At 42.1% G+C, this 17,106-nt stretch overlaps 2 protein-coding genes across 2 annotated transcripts; one reads left to right on the forward strand and one right to left on the reverse strand.

Moving 5' to 3' along the window:
* The first annotated feature begins 98 nt into the window (after positions 1-98).
* On the forward strand, positions 99-5,527 carry rabggtb (Rab geranylgeranyltransferase subunit beta). Its single transcript, XM_063219004.1, has 9 exons — positions 99-836; positions 1,292-1,399; positions 1,477-1,674; positions 2,188-2,293; positions 2,674-2,726; positions 2,941-3,051; positions 3,572-3,697; positions 4,024-4,173; positions 4,356-5,527. Exons 1-9 carry the CDS (start codon positions 831-833, stop codon positions 4,494-4,496), a joined length of 999 nt encoding a protein of 332 aa, XP_063075074.1. The 5' UTR covers positions 99-830; the 3' UTR covers positions 4,497-5,527.
* A 5,276-nt stretch (positions 5,528-10,803) lies between these two features.
* LOC134466392 (ankyrin repeat and SOCS box protein 17-like) lies at positions 10,804-12,783 on the reverse strand. Its single transcript, XM_063220291.1, has 3 exons — positions 12,333-12,783; positions 11,874-12,144; positions 10,804-11,099 (listed from the first exon to the last, which is right to left on the reverse strand). Exons 1-3 carry the CDS (start codon positions 12,731-12,733, stop codon positions 10,893-10,895), a joined length of 879 nt encoding a protein of 292 aa, XP_063076361.1. The 5' UTR covers positions 12,734-12,783; the 3' UTR covers positions 10,804-10,892.
* Between the last annotated feature and the right edge of the window lie 4,323 nt (positions 12,784-17,106).

A 17,106-nucleotide genomic window follows, 5' to 3' on the forward strand; every position in this document is an offset into this window, starting at 1 on the left:
GCTTTATTGGGGTGACAGCAGCCACAACATATTTTACAGTGACTCAGCAAAGTATTCCAAGAAAGGGGGAAACACACTGAGGACGACTTCAAGCTGAAATGTGTCTGTGCAACCTGTTCTTTTCTTTTCTACTATGATTCATTTTACTGGATGCACATCCAAGGCCAACTGAGCAACACCTATACCAGAGGTTGACTGTGTCTACAATTGATAAGGGAGAAGAGGGCAGTTATAGTGGCCTGGCACTGACACTAGAATTGCATTTCAATGCTATTGCATTGCTATCTGTAATGCTTTCATGGGGCCCAATTATTTGCCCCTCAGTGATGCATCACTGTTTGGTTTTACATACTGCTCATTGCATTGTCACCTTTTTAACATAGGCCTACTGTCATAATATGGAGCAAACTAAATAATTAACTAACCAATAAAGTATGTGTAATGGGTATTACATGATGGGATTTGGAGGGCATGTAGGTGTACCCTAATGTCTGAAATGCGTTTCCCCGTTCAAGTCATTGGATTTTGAAAGCTACACACTGCAAATGTGGGGGTGATAACTCAACAAGGCATGCAGAAACAGTTGGGGGAAAAACATTCGATGAAGGCATGACTGTGAATGCACAAGAACACATAGAAGGATATGGCCGTTTGCAAGACGCATGAAACATTTCCTGCGAACACAGGTTTGAATAGCGGTATACGAGGTGCGCTGAACAGCTGGCTGAACATGCCCTTTGTTTTGGGTCTGCGCGTGCGTGACGTATAATATCCTAGACGTGACGTATTGGATGAGGGACACATGACAGTTCAGTTCTTCCTGGACTCTTATGATGGTATGCAACGCCTATTTTGTCCTAATACGATTGTGAAATGTGGTTTTATTTAACTATACTTTGTTACACGATTGGGTTATATGTATTGTTGACTTGATGAGCAACATGCCTTTATGCACACGTACCAGATTTTGCCCTTACTTAGCCCTTTTATCATCTCCGACTATTAGCGGTCTCTGCTAACTAGCAGGTCGCCCAATGCTCTGTGTTTTGCTTCCTCTATCCTCTCATATTACAATACTGTTACCTCTAGTAACATAGTAACAAGTTGTGTTTGTATTATTTGGGGATAATTAAACTAAGCAGCAATTTATGTTGTCAGGGAATGTAGGTGTGGTGGTAGCCAAAGTGAAGTAGACTAGGGGTTCATGGGGTTCGAGCTGGACCAAATTAGAAGTATTGACTGATTTTACTCAACCTGAGCATTACTTTCCACTTTCCTTGTCTACGTCCAGGGGACCCAAGTAAAAGACGTTGTCATCAAAGCTGATGCTCCATATGCTCTTCTATTGGACAAGCATGCTGATTATATAGCAGCGTATGGCTCCAAGAAGGATGACTATGTAAGTCGCAAGATCATTCTATACATTGCTGGGCACAGTTTTCCAGGATTTTCACTGTTTTGCATCCTCGACAACAGGAATACACGTTGTCCGAGTACCTCAGAATGAGTGGGATATACTGGGGCCTGACTGTGATGGACCTGATGGGCCAGCTTGACCGAATGAACCGCGCTGAGATCACGGAGTTCATCAAGTCATGTCAGCATGAGTGTGGAGGCCTCAGTGCCAGCATTGGCCACGACCCCCACCTGCTGTATACACTGAGTGCTGTACAGGTACTGCAGACACCATGTTTCACAAAACATATAAGGGTCAAAGACGTCCAAAAAGGAATTGTCATTCAGAGTAACGGATACCTTCTGCTGACTGTAACTGTAAAAAAAACAAGATTTTTAAATTGTTTCAAGTGAATGGATGACAGCCGAGGCTTTCATGAATTCACTGGAAAAAAATTAAATAAAAAGAGTCATGTTTTTTTTTACAGTTACAGTCAGCAGAAGGTATCCGTTACACTGAATGACAATTCCTTTTTGGACGTCTTTTACCCATAAACAGGTTTTACAATCAGAAATGTATTGTTGACCTGTGCAGTCTTCACTTGCATGAATAGCAAATGTCACAATATTGTGATCTGTCAAAATATTTTACAAAGAAGGATTTTCTTTTGTCATTCTAAATGGTTGTGTCTACATCATCGGGCATCACTTGACTGATGCTCATCACTTGATTGCTGAATCATCTGTGGTTCTTTTCTTTGGTTGAGTTCACCTTTTGCTCTTGATTTGTAGATTCTGTCACTATATGATGACCTCAGTGCCATCAACGTCGATAAGGTGGTAGAGTATGTGAAAGGCTTACAGCAGGATGATGGTTCATTTGCGGGAGACAAATGGGGTAAGGCAACCACCTTCAATGAACAATGTAGCAGAGATGACCTAGCTTGTTGTTATTATTATAATTCACTGAACGTTTCTGTCATTTGAGTTCATTCCACTCAAATGTATTACAACACAATGTCTAGGGGGCCTGCATATACCCTATGTTGGTTCTGTACAAACCGACATACAGTAGTTGAGCCACAAGTAATCCTTGCTGTCAGTGAAGATGAAGAGCATTACAATTAATATTGGAAAAAGGTAGCAGTTGAGTTTAAACACTAGCCAGCTTAAAAAAATCTTAACACAGTCTGTGACTTCAAATTATTAATAGCATACCACAAATAGATCTGGTTGGTTGACTTCATCTTTTTGTTTCTCTCTTCCTTCTGTCTGTAGGTGAAATAGACACACGGTTCTCGTTTTGTGCAGTAGCAACTCTTGCTTTACTGGTAATGTGAAGTTATTCATTCTAAACATGCCACAACATTAGTTTTAGTTGTGGGGTTGAACAGAGTATCAAAATTCCTGTTAGATTACCAAACCTTTTGTAGAAGGTTCACTTGATGTTCTGAATTGTACTCATACAACCAAGAATGATGTACATTTTTTTTTATGAAAATGACTGGTCATTTGTAGTAATGGCTGCATTATTATGTGATTCAGGGCAAGTTGGACGCAATCAATGTGGACAAGGCAGTGGAATTTGTTCTTTCCTGCATGAACTTTGATGGTGGCTTCGGCTGCCGACCTGGATCAGAATCTCATGCGGGTCAGGTACTGAAGAAACTCCACCTTTCCTAATTTGTTAACATTGTATTTTACAATGTATTTGTGGGTTGTTTACGTGGATATTTTGTTTAAAAGCAGCCTTAGTACCTAGTGACGGGCATGCTGGATTCAGAAGCTACAGTTCAGTGTCGCATATCCCAGATGACCTGCTTTTACAAGTCCAAATTATGTATTTGGACAGGTAAAACCAGTTTGTTTGTGTGGTTTTTTGTTTGTTTGTTTGTTTTCAAAAAGAGATATGTGTCACTGGACTTCAGCTTCTGAATCCAGGCTGCCCATTACTGCTTGCAATCATGGCATATGAGTGAGATTTCCAATCTGGGGTGCATTTCTCGAAAGCGTAGTTGTTACCCAAGCGTAACTTGGGTAGTTGCCAATGGGAAATTGCATTGCAAACAATAAAGTAGCTAACCAAGTTAGCAATATGGTTTCGAGAAATGCACCCCTGGACTTGAGTGCCCACGCCTCATTTTCAGTCTCTGTTCCCCTTGTCGTCCTCCATCAGATCTACTGCTGCACCGGTTTCTTGTCCATCACCGGCCAGCTGCACCAGGTGAATGCTGACCTGCTCGGCTGGTGGCTGTGTGAGCGACAGCTCCCCTCAGGGGGCTTAAACGGGCGCCCAGAGAAGGTGAGGATGGCGACGATAGCCACCTCTCAACATTGTTGCATTGTTTTTTTAGTTTTTTTATAGTTGTGATATTCACCCCATAGTCTGTACTTACTTGTATGTCGTCTTTGTAAGTCGCTTTGGATGAAATCATGCGCTAAATGTAATGTTATTGAATGGCAAGCGAATATCCAGCAAGTTGTCCATTACACTTGCATTATAGTTACTTTATAGGTAAAATAATGATTTGTAGTTTTTACAATGAATGTATTGTTTACCTTCTGTTCGCCTTTTTTTCGAACTCGATCTCTCTCTCTGTCTCTGTCTCTGTCTGTCCTTGGCTGTAGCTACCTGATGTGTGTTACTCCTGGTGGGTTCTTGCCTCTCTGAAGATTATTGGCCGAATTCATTGGATTGACAAAACCAAGCTGAGCACATTCATCCTAGCTTGTCAAGACGAAGAAACTGGGGGCTTTGCTGATAGGCCAGGAGACATGGTATGCTCTTACTATACAGTACTGTATGTGCGTTAGATACCAGATGTATTCCTCGAAGGTATTACATAATAATTACACTGTATTTTTGACTGATGTCATTTATAAAATAATGCATCATAAATAATTTAGTTGTATTATAATTGCACACCCTAAATGATGTTCCCCTGTCTCTCTTGCTCCAGGTGGATCCTTTCCACACCCTGTTTGGTGTGGCGGGGTTATCGCTCCTTGGGGACGAGCAGGTGAAGGCAGTGAATCCCGTGTTCTGCATGCCCGAGGACGTGATGCGGAGGCTCCAGCTTCACCCAGAACTGCTGAGCTAACGCACACGACTCAAGTCAACTCAACGCCACACCGCACACCTCACCACCACCACCACCACCCTCACACACACCTCCAGTCTCAGCATCACCTAGCCCTCTACCAGGCCATCGAAGCAAAGGGAATGAATGGGAGAAGGCCAGATGCTAATGAGCTGGAAAATGGCTTTTGGATGCTTCTGTCAGCCGGTGTCTACGATGGCAGCGAAATTTAACCCTTGACTGTCCTGGATGTGTGTTATCTGGCCACCTGGTGTGTACTCAATTAGTGGTGATAATACACTGGTCCTTTGGTGATGATGACGTGACGGTACTGTACATGTGTCGGATACTGATGCCAGTGTGCTTCCGAGCAGCCAGATTGACTTATTCCATTCCATCTCCCTGGTGGGTGTGTGGTGCCTTCATTCTGCACTAGGTCAATCCCCTGTCACTTTTATTGAGAAGATAATCCTTAGGTAATCAGTATGGGTGTCTCTTTTTCTCCTAAAGTCAGTATGTGCAGGATTTCGAGGTGTCAATTATGTAAGTAATTGTAGGGTCTTAAGTCTATAAACTGAATATGCAATATGGTCACTTAGGGGTGTATCTACGGTATGTTGTGTAAAACAAGGTTCATCTTGTAGAACCAGTTTCATTCTATTTCATTATAAAATCAGTTTACAGTTTCAGTTCAGTTACCGTTTATACAATTTCTGAATGCCATAGCCTCAACTCTAAACACAAGCATGAACGTTGCTTAATTTATTCAGTTTTACTTTACTCTCTGCACTTCACTTTTTACGTTCTATTTTATTACTGTATGTAAGAATGTAGAGATATTTCTAAAGTTATGTTACCATCTCCATCACAGTTGAGCAAAGAGATTTCATTTGAGAATTCAGAGCGATGTGTAAGCAGTTTGTATGGAGACTCATAACTGCATCCCTTAGTAATTAACCATCATGAAATAGCCAAGGTTTCTTGTTTCTGTGGTCTGAATGCTGCTCGGTCTGTATGTATGCTTTTTAAAATAAAACTTGTTTTAAAGAAGACACTATTGTTGTGTAAAACTCATTTGGTGCATTTGGTTATTTTTTGGCTCTGTATTTGCAATATTCCATCTGGTGTATAATGGTCCTGCAACAGTCATTTCAATGCATTGTTTTTGGGGGGAGACCATGCCAGTGCAATCCCACCCTCTGATTTCCCTGAAGATGGCGTGCCCAGTCTTCAGCACTGTACCGTGTTGATTTATCCCTCATGGCTGAAACAGTGATTACCTGGAAACCGTGAGGTTAAGGCAAGCCAATTCCCCTTCTGTGCATCACTGAGGATGTCACAACCCGTTTTTCCAAATATTTGCGTTGTCTAGTCAGCCGATGTCGTGTCACTGTACTAACTCTTGTTAGTTTTGGAAGCAATAAATAATTCATGGATGGGATTAGCATTCAACTCATTGAGAGTACATAGAAGATTCAACTCAAAAGTAGGCTAATCCCAGTTGGTGTATGGAGTTGACAATAAGCCTTGATATTTCAGTCAGTTAGCCATGCACCACTATAATGATCAGCTGGGGGTCTGATGGGAGAGATTTGCATCATATAGGCCTACTGCAGGAAATTAGCATCAATTCTGTCTTTTGAAGACTTGCTTCCTCCAGCACTTTTCCCTGTGACATATATCAGCATCATGTCTTATTTACGTTAGAAACACAGAAATCACACATTGACGTAGTCATCTGGGAACTTTGAAGATTAAGGCATTAGACAAAATCATCAGCTAAATTATTTATTTCTGTAATTCTCAATAAGATCATCTTTATGCAGGAAACTAAGAAATTGTACCGTATTCCATTGCGATGGGGAAAAAGAAAGACATTTATTGTGTTGTGTTTCTTGTTGTCAGGCAGACTTAAAAGGCTGTCAGAAATCTTCGAGCTGCGGGGGGTGGGCTGTAATCTTCACCAGACACCCCACCCCCTCACACAAAACACACACACACACACCACCAGCACCACACACGCACACATGCATACACACCACCACTACCACCAGCCCATTGAGGGAAGTACGATGGATGTTGTAGCAGGCTACTCTGAAACCCCACAGGCTCTCATTAGGGGAACCACAGTACGGGATGTGTGCCACCAGCCTGGCACTGGGACTCGCTGCCTCTCTCGTTTTCTCTTTGTGCTCATGCCCTACGAATTGTCTGGTTTTACACACACACAGACACACACACACGGCTTCTGAAATCCACGTTTTTTTTGTTGGTTGGTTGTTTTGTTTGTTAGAGCGCTGTCACCTCTCCCTTCATTTTCTCTCGACAGATGAATTGTTCTGTCTAATATCTAGATGGCAACCTATCAGCTGGATACTTGTTGGATTACATTCTAAATTGGCAGTCACTTAGTGTGGCGTTTTGTTCAGCTAGCTTTATCACCATGGATGGAGCATGTCTTCATTGTTTCGTTCTGTGCAGTGAAATCAAAGCAGGGGATAGTTCAGATCACTTCAGTGGCCAACTGTTAGTTACATAATATGTACATCTTATATAGATAATATAGTACCTTCTATGTTTTGTTTGAACTATCATTACATGTATGTATGAAAGGAAAGGTTTAGGACTCCTGAGTTGACCTACTTTCATCATCTGGCTGCATTCCCCAACTAGGCCTACATGCAGAGGCGGTTCCTTTCCTCACACATCTTGATTACCAGATGGCTTGATATGAGTCAGGTAATAGATATAGTGCATAGAAGAGAATAGAATGCATTTTTTCACGATTCACACATGCACAATTTACACAATACATAGGCCAGCGGTGTAGTCTACTTTTTTGAAGTGGATATAGTATATTCAAGCATTTTTTGAAGTGGGTATACTGTATATATTTATGCTATTGTGAATAATGGAACAATCTATTTTTAGTGGGTATAATGAAGCCCCTTAAATTTAGAAGTGGGTATACTCCGTATACCTGCGTTCTACGTAGACTACACCACTGACATAGGCCTATCACAATGAGATTGAAAGCACTCACTTCAGTGGAGACATCAAATGACATTAGATGTGTTCCAAACTCAGTGCACAGTGTTGATTGTTTTTTGTTAGAGCGTTTACGTGTGTGTGTGTGTGTGTGTGTGTGTGTGTGTGTGTGAGTGTTTTATTGTTTGCAGGTGGGAAGCTGATTGACTAATGTCCGCATCCCCATCTGCCATGTTAAAAGCTCCTCCTAGTTTCAGCAGAGGGGTATACATGGGTTCACCGTGTTAATAAACACGATGTTGTGAGGAGGGGCAAGACACTGGCAGCCAACCACGTGAGCTAATCTTTTGACCGTCAGCGTTTTCTAACAATCAGAGGTTGAGTTGTGCGCAGCAAGTTTCGCGCAGCCAGGAGAAAACAGAAATTTAGAACTCATGTATACTGTACATACACGTAGGCTTTTTGTTAACAAATATCCGTGTTTTGATGAGGGGCAAGATGCTAGGCAGCCAACCATGTGACCTCATTTTTTGACCGACAGCAGTTTCCAACAATCAGAGGTTGAACAGTGTGCAGCCAGGGATTGTTTACAAACGATAAACACATGTATAGCAGCAAGCAAGCATGCTGTGTGTGTAGCATCGCTTTGTGTTAAATTAAACTTCTAGCACAAGAAACAGGTTTTATCCTCACTTCATTTTAAAATACTGTACAGTATCTTCTATGCTTAATGTGGTAAAGCGAAGCAGTTATTGACTGTTGCCATGATAATGTTCACCTGGTGAGTCCCCCATATTGGTCTGACTACTGTGGATCTTCTCAGTTTGGAGAACAGCTTTATTTATTCTCAGCTGGAATGCAATATCAAGTAAATTTGATGGGTAGTTCAACATTTATTTTTTTAATTTATTTAGGCCTACTTCTTGTGTGTGTGTGTGTGTGTGTGTGTGACGGGGCAACCATGCACCGTCACTGCAGCCAGGTGCTGCTAATTATTGAGACTCTTGCCATGAACATTTTATGTGCACTCTGGACAATTGTTTGCTTTCAATGTTTTCTAATTATGTTTGGAGTTTGCATTAGGCTCTCCACAACATTTCATTCACCACTCGCTTCTGCCATCATTCTCCTGTAGTGTTCTAAGCGCGCGTTAAAACATCAAACACTACTGTGGGTTACAAATGCTAGCATCATCACCATTATTGCAACCTCTTCCAGTTAAAAACATTCCATAACTTTATCCTATTTTGTCTTTAGTTAAAATGACCACACAAAGTAAAAAAAGTTTATTAAGTTATACATTTAAAACCATTTATGTGCAAGACCAAACATTTCCATCTTACCATCTCTGTAGCACCTGGTCCGTCATCTAAAAGAGTCTGAACTGCTGCATGTTCAGAATAAGAGTCCTCACTTCCTCCAGTTGACAGGAAGTGGGTGTTGTGATTATTTTAAAATATATAATTAGGCTGTAACGTTTATATTTGCATGGTCAAATATCAGCAATGATGTTTTAAAACATTTATGTATTCGTTTCATGTTGCATGATTATGTTTTGGCTGTTTAAAGCATTAATAGTTTATTTCACCTCAGGCACCCCTGTTATGTCAGTGCAGGTTGGTATGGTCCAATTCCTGTCACGTGACCAAGGGGTTCAAATGGTGACTGTTTCAGTCTGTGGGGGCTGCTGATGGTAAGACATGTGTCTTGAGCTCTCACCCAGAGGTTTTGGACTTGATTGGCTGATGTTAGCTTTGTTCATTTCCGCCTCTTGACTGCATTTAGTCATTATCTTTTTTTGTTTTAGTCATCATACCATTTTTGTTTGTACATGTTTTTAAAGTCCTTTCCTTTGTAGTTTAGTTAGTGTTTACTTTTTTGTTTGAGTGATGCCTCATGGCCTTCTTTGGGTTTCAAGAAAAATAAACAACCCATCTTCTGAGAACGTGTTTGTGTCTTCCTGAGTGCTCAACAACTGCTCTAAGACTGCTGGGCGACGGTGCCTTTAACAATGTGTGTGTGTGTGTGTGTGTGTGTGTGTGTGTGTGTGTGTGTGTGTGTGTGTGTGTGTGTGTGTGTGTGTGTGTGTGTCTTTTCCCAAGTTAAAAAAGGGCTTGCATTGTAGTATGGTGCATTTAGTAAAAAAAATTATTGTGTGTTTAAAGGGACACTGTGCAGGAAATGGTCAAAGAGGGCACTGCAACTATGCTGCTCATTGAAACTGGGCTGCCAATTGCCAAATTTGATCTTTACATGAAAGTTTTCTAAGTAATGAACAAATATTTTCTAGTATGGCCCAAGTAGAGTCATTTTTGCAGCTAAAAATGGCTATTTTTGGAAATTCAAAATGGCGGACCATGGAGAAGATACCCCTTTTCATGTATGCGGCCAGCAAAAAAACAATTACCAAAAATTGGTACAAGGAAGATCCCCCTGACAAAGAGGGCTGGTTGAAAATTGTTCAGGACATATATGTCATGGAGGACCTGACCCACAGAATAAGACTACAGATGGACTCCTGTGTGAAAAAATGGACAAAGTGGATCATTTACATTGCAGTGACCAATTTAACATATGGGACATTGTTTACCAGCTTGAGTCATATCCCAATCCGGACAGTTTATAGTTTTTTTTATGTTGTATGTGTGTGTTTTTTACACCTTGTATTTGTTAAGAAAGAAAAATAAAGTCAAAAAAAAAAAAAATCCCAGTCATAATGAATACTTAGCAGAATGAATTCTGGAAATAAACAACTAAAAATCTCACACAGTGTCCCTTTAATGTCGCATTTGTTACTTCTGTTATTCTTGTCTACCTCTAGCCTATAACATTGGTTTTCAAAGTGGTGGCCGGGGACCCTGAAGGAGTGCTAGGGGGGCCGCAGCAGGTTGGCAGGAAAAGCAAAAAAGCAAAAAAAGCAAAAATAAAAATAAATTCAATAACATGTACACCAAAATAAGCCAAAAAACAAGCTCAACCATATTCCAATTAGTTAAGAACTGCTGAACATCTCTGAGCATTACCACTATTATCACTATTTTTAAAAATGTATTTCCCTGCAGAAAAAATACCCATATAATGGGGGTCTTGACTGGAATCTACCAGTGAATGGGGGCCTTGTCATGGTGAAGTTTGGGAACCCCTGGCTTATAATCATCACATATAATCTTGTGTCAAGGCAGAAAATAGTATGCACTATTACACCAACACAAAAGCGTAGGCCTACCTTCCATATTTTATGTTATGCAACACTCATGCACAACAATGCTCAATGCACTTAACGGAAAACCCTTGCTGATTTACATGTCAAAAGCAATCACTGGTTATGTAGGTGCAGCAGTTTGGTCGAGACAGATGTAATTTTATTGGGCCGGCCCGTCATAGAGTCCATGGAGAAAGTGCAAGTAAGCAGAGGCCTACTTCAGGGCTTTAGAGCTCCAGATTTAGGAAACACTGGAGGCGTGAGGGGAGAGGCAGGTCTTTGATGCCGGCAGGAAGCCCATTCTTCCTCAGCAGACATCCACGCACAACTGCCCTGCAGAGGTGACTCAGCTCACAGGGCTCCTGGTAACGGGTTGTAGGGATGCACTCTTGCCAGTCCGCAATCAGTGGTACACGCCCATAAATGATCTGCATCTGCACAAAGATCAATTCAGTGGTCATACAATTAATACTATGCACTCACATAATGCATGTAACTAATTTAGATTTCATCTGACTCATTTCACTGGGCAAGTTCGCTGGCCGTGGTGCTGAAGTACTGCCATGTCCGGGATATGTCTACGCAGTACACATTCTCGAGCTCGGGAGTATGGGGCGCCACTGAGAGCTCGGCAGACACGCCCACAGATATGTGCGAGGTCTGAGCGGACACCCCCTTACCGATGGTATTCAGACAGCAATGGAACAAATTGAACTGGAGAAGAAGCTAGGGTGAGATACCTGACGAATCGATCAAACAGTGGCGGCAGGGAGGCGAACGGGGAGGTAATGGGTGCGAGCGAGAAGCGAGAGAGTAATGTAATTACACCAGCAGGTAAGTTTAATGTAAATATCAATTAGGCCTACATAAAACCATACATGGAGTCTGTCTGAATCAGGGATGAAGAGGAGGGCCCCAGTTTTTCATACCATCGGAGGGCCACATGGCCACAGATTTGACTGCAACTTGGAAAGTTCGAGGGAGAGTTGGTAGCTCACTGACTGTCGATATTGTTTGGAAGGAAAAGGAGTGTTCTTTGTCAGCCAACAGTATAATTGAGCGATTTAGTTATTTTAAAAAAATGTCTTTTTTTAACTTGTCTTGTCATGTTTTGTCTATGAACTGAATGAGGAGGCAGGCCCCTGGGCCAACAGTTGCGCATCCCTGGTCTACATTGTTTCAACACACCAGTGTGCCATCTCTCTCACCTCAATGTCAGGTATGCAGACGGAGGTGAGCACTCTGCAACACAGTTCCACGCACTCCCTGATTTCTCGACCCAAATCCCCTCGATTTTCCTCGTTCAGCTCCTCCAGACGCGGCGAGTTGAACAGAATGGAGATCACTATGTAAGTTGGCCACCGTTCGCGCTCCAACATTCCGTACTGCAGTAGAACCTTTAGAACATCATACTGCCGGTTCTGGGCCACGAACATCAACGGCGTCACTCCACTCTGGCTGCACAGGGGTCTGAAGGATCTGCAAAGAGAGGCCTACATTTGTTTCCTGATTTATGTGCTGGTTTTCAGCAAAGGTTTGTTCTGGCTTTGGTTGTGTTCAAAACCAAGTTAGCTGGATCAATTTGCTCCTGAATAAGATCCATGGATAGTTTTATCTCTGCCAGTTAATATAATGGCCAAGTGGGATAAGTTGGGCAAGCATCTTACCTACAAGCAATAGCCAATGTGTTACTTTGATCTTGCATCAAATGACACGTTCGCGCCATAAGCGTTCTCACTATGTCCACGCTTGCCCTGTGGGTGAAAACCCAGTGCAAAATGATATTGGTGCACATGTTGGTGAACTCTATGTAGAACTGCGTATCGACTCCTGCATGGGCTTCCTGGGCGAACGAGATGAAGTCTGTTATAAATGCGTCAAATTCCTCAGAGGTTGCATTGCGTAGTATACTTCCAAGTGTTTTGAAGATCCGTGGTTGAGATGTTTCGTTAGGCCTACCCCATTGCCCAGGAAATCTATAAGGGGGCTGCCTGATGACACGGGAGACCAGGCTCATAAACACGTTGCGTTCAGCAACGGAGCCCTCTGCCTCCTCTCCGTCCGACATTGTTGAGGTCGGATGGGCTCAGCCTCAGGCAGGCAGGTGGTGGTGGTGTTCTAAATACCGATATTAAAATCATTTTTGTTGGCATTGTTACGTAACTACAGCCAACCAGATGTTCTTGATTATAACGTATCTCTGGGCCTACAGCTAGGTCTGTATGTTGAGTAGACTATAGGCATAGTTCAATTCCTAAGCTTGCGGAGATGTTCGCGTATGAGAAGTCAGTAGGGTTTTATGAAGTCAAGAAACACGACAAAAGCAAATTGTTATTTTTTCTTTCTATAACTATGCCTACGTCACTCTATTAACTCAAGTGAAATGTATGTGAAGACTATAAAGGCTTTGCCGAGCAGGCGCTTTTAACATTCTGACGTTGGGAGCTGTCCTTGGTGCCAAAATACGCACTGATGGATCTGGCTGCTTGCTGGCGCACAGTGAGATACTGGATGTTGCTGACGGAAGGGAAGGCAGATACCCATGGTACAGGATGTCAAGCAACCCTTTCTCAAACCGCCTTTACAAGTCAAGAAGTTCTCGATACTTTGAATGTTTGTGATGCGCGCGTGCTGAACTGGTAAGTGACAACTTCTGAAACAACTTGCATCATCGTGCATGCTCTTGAGAGTGGACGATTTGGTTGTCCAGTTACAAATAATTTTCTTTAGGTTTCTATTCACAGGTGATCTACTTGAATTCAGCAAAAGTTGGGTCCTCATTGCAAAAATTGGGTCCTCGTTATATTTTATGTATTGGTTGGGGGGCCCTTTCAGATGTCCTGGGCCTGGCAAAAGCTGTCAACAGCCCTGGTTGGTATTACTCTCCATATCACCGCTGAGAATGTTTGTTGATTTTGATCCTTTTTGCCTCCCATGACAGAGAGAGCTTTCGTTAGATTCTATATTTTTCGGTAGACCTTGAGAGGTGCACGTTTCCAGTTTCGCCTAGAGGTGCGGAGAGCCATCAGCTACAGAGGATGTGATAGGGATAGTAGGCCTAAGTCCGCAATGGGAGCATACTACTGTAACTTAGGCTATATATACTTAAGATATATTTATCATATACCTAGAAATAAATAGCCTACACAAGTTCGTTTTTACAAGTTGGAATGAAACTTACACCCAACGCCAAATAAACTACCGTGCCCTAATGATAATAATAATAATAATAATAAACGTGCTCATGTCGAGCCATACTCATTGTAGTTCTGCTTTTTAAACTGCTGGTGGCGACAAATATCTTTAAAAGGACACACACACACACACACACACACACACACACACACACACACACACACACACACACACACACACACACACACACACACACACACACACACACACACACACACAAACACACAGGTTGAAGTGTACATACAGTGTCACACATAAATACATTGAAGTGTATCACAAAACACTCACAATGGTGACATGAAGATTTGTGATCCGCAATCTCTGAATAATAGTGTCGGGGTTACAGGCTTAAGTGTTTTCACATCCACAGGGCTTTCATGCAAATTACACCGGCAATAATGAGCTATGTTTTTTTTGTAATGGTAAATGAATAGGTAAAACGGAGAGAGAAAAAAAAAGTGATTTGTGTCCTGATGGCTGTTTGAATAAGTACAGTGTCCAATGATTTGCCTCTTTGAGTAGCAGGTCATTTCATTTTGAAACATCCCATGCCGTGTGCGCCACCAGGCACATTTGTTTTCAAAGGGAACTTCAAAAAGAGGCCCAGAGAGTGTCACTTTCCCTGCGGCCACTACCTGTTCCCTCCTTATATAGAACAAGACTCCCTGCACAGCACTACCTGGCCCTCTGCTCTCCCTGCCCATGTATTTTTCATCATAGTCTACATTGCATCAATTATTCACACAGGACAATCCACATTTCGCAGCCCTGCCCACACCTAATAGTTGACTGAGCAACCAGGGCAGGCCAGAGCTCTGATTGGTTGAAGTTGCTGTAGCTCCCCACCCAGGGATGTGACCCAGCAGGAGCTGAGTCAAATCTTGAGGTTGTTGGGGCTTACGGTGATGAAAAGCAGCGTCACACTGCATCATCACACAGCACGAACAACCATAACACACACAAGACATATAAAAACGTATCTGAAATGAAACATTTTGGTCAATAACAATTTGGCACCAAACTATGAAAACAGGATGGAAACAAACAGGATGAATACCCAAGCTGTTGGCATTTTCCCTCCAGAAGAGCAGGGGGAAATGTTAGCTGCTTTCCTTTTTTGGCACCAAACATGCAAACTGCGTTTGCGTACTAGTACTAAGGGGATGATGATTTCTTCTTCAGAATACATAGAAAACATGAAAGCTGTAGCCTAGGCTATGCTGCCACAGAAAACGCAGAGGTGTGAAACCATGTGGAAAAGCAGCTGCAAAAACAATAAATATGCTTGAATGTGAGGACACACAAGGACAACCTATCCACAAAATAGACCCTTTTTGTGGGTGAAATCTGCTGATGGATGGTGTGGTGTATTCGCTTTTCCGTGTGATGATCACTTTCATGCCGTTTGAAACTGGGTTAGCAAAATATTCTCTATAACACATGAGTCTGCAATTGCATATCATTATCAAAATACATGCATTCTTTCTTCATAGCCCTACATACATAATTATGTACTCGCACTGGTGCTGTAGGCCTAGGCCTATTTATTGTACATACATTTCTGACTCTTGCAAAAGATTTGTTCCCTCTTCCTTCACAAGTAATGATTTATATAAAACAAAATGTAAAAAACTAAGGTCTGTCGCCTGCTTAGGAAAGCTATTTCAACTGAATAATTTATACAGAGAGATATGTTCATGCACAGCTCATCGAGATCATCTGGATACTATTACCTCAATCATCCGTAAGCACCCGGGGAGTGCTACCCATTGTACTGTGTTATCCAGCGCTGTATAATATTAAATTGTCTTTTGTGCAATGGTAGCGCCATAACACAATAGAACCCTCTCTAGACAAAAAGCTTTATTTGTGTGGCTCCTTTTGAACATGTTTGCGGCAATTTGACAAAAAACAAGTTGGCTGTACAAAATAACTGGCAATGAAAAAAGAGAGAGAACAGATACACCAAGTCTGATGAACATACAATCAAGTCTGGATGCCTTTTTGACCATTAAATACTGATTTACAATTTGACAAGAGCACAATAACAACAACGATTACAGTGAAAGAATCTCCCCCAGAAATGGGTCAGGCTGCTGTGTCATTGCCAATAGCCAGTCGTCACTCAAAGACAATCCCCCAAAGATCCCATTAATAATGGATTCTGCTCTTAAATGCTACAAAAATAACATGAAGTAGAATACATAAAAATATCTAGTCTTGTTTGTGGATGCTCGTTCCATGCTGTCTCATTATGTTGTGGTTTTCACATTAGAGAAAGCTTATCCCCAAGCCCCACTCTAAACACAGCAGTCATTTAACGTTACACCTCGCGGGTGTGTTTGTGTGCAAGTGTGTGGGTAAGTGTGAGCGAGTGCCTTCAGTTTTTCCGATGATGCTCATTTCTGCAACACGGGTTATTGGCATTTGTCTGAGAGCCAAGCTAACCTTGTTGAGCTGCGTCGTCCAGACAGACAAAGCTAACTGCATCAGCTCCTCCCACTTACAGTAGGCTCTCTCCAGCAATGATAAGGTGCCAGAATTAGCATTTTGTGCTGGGCGGACCAAACTCATATACAAAAACAAATATGATGAGTGAGGGGTCTCCTATGCCATGGGTGAAGCACTGCACAGATGGTAAGTTTGAGAGGCCTTTTATTTTCTTTTTTTTTTCTTTTTTCAATCACACTTGACTGTATTTCTGAATAAAAATATAGAAGGTCAGTGTTTAATCTTTCATCATTATTATTATTATGATTATTATTATTCTTTTTAATTTACTTGATCTGTCACAGTGTCCATGCAAGTGGCGCTCACACATTGTCCATCTGGCTGATGTACACAGTCCAAATTGTCCTCTTCTCAGTCCTTCATGTACACAGAGAGAGAGAGAGAGAGAGAGAGAGAGAGAGAGAGAGAGAGAGAGAGAGAGAGAGAGACTGAGAGAGAGACAGAGAGAGAGAGAGAGAGAGAGACAGAGACCGAGACCGAGACCGAGACGGAGAGATAGAGGAGAGAGAGAGCGCGCTCAAGTCCTTTGGTGTCATTAGGAGCCAAACTTAATGGGATCCCTTGGGCAAATAACCCTCCTGATCCAGCTGGCTGGATATGGGAATCCTGAATGTTGTGCGAATACACTGAAAATGATCCAGTCAAAATAACATTTTGCGGGGAGCAACCCGCCGTGACAAAGGTGATGGAATCATCCCAGGCCCCTTGATGTGACATCCCCCACATATGAGAAGG

This window comes from Engraulis encrasicolus, chromosome 16, assembly GCF_034702125.1.
Source record: "Engraulis encrasicolus isolate BLACKSEA-1 chromosome 16, IST_EnEncr_1.0, whole genome shotgun sequence".
Classification (NCBI taxonomy): Eukaryota; Metazoa; Chordata; class Actinopteri; order Clupeiformes; family Engraulidae; genus Engraulis; species Engraulis encrasicolus.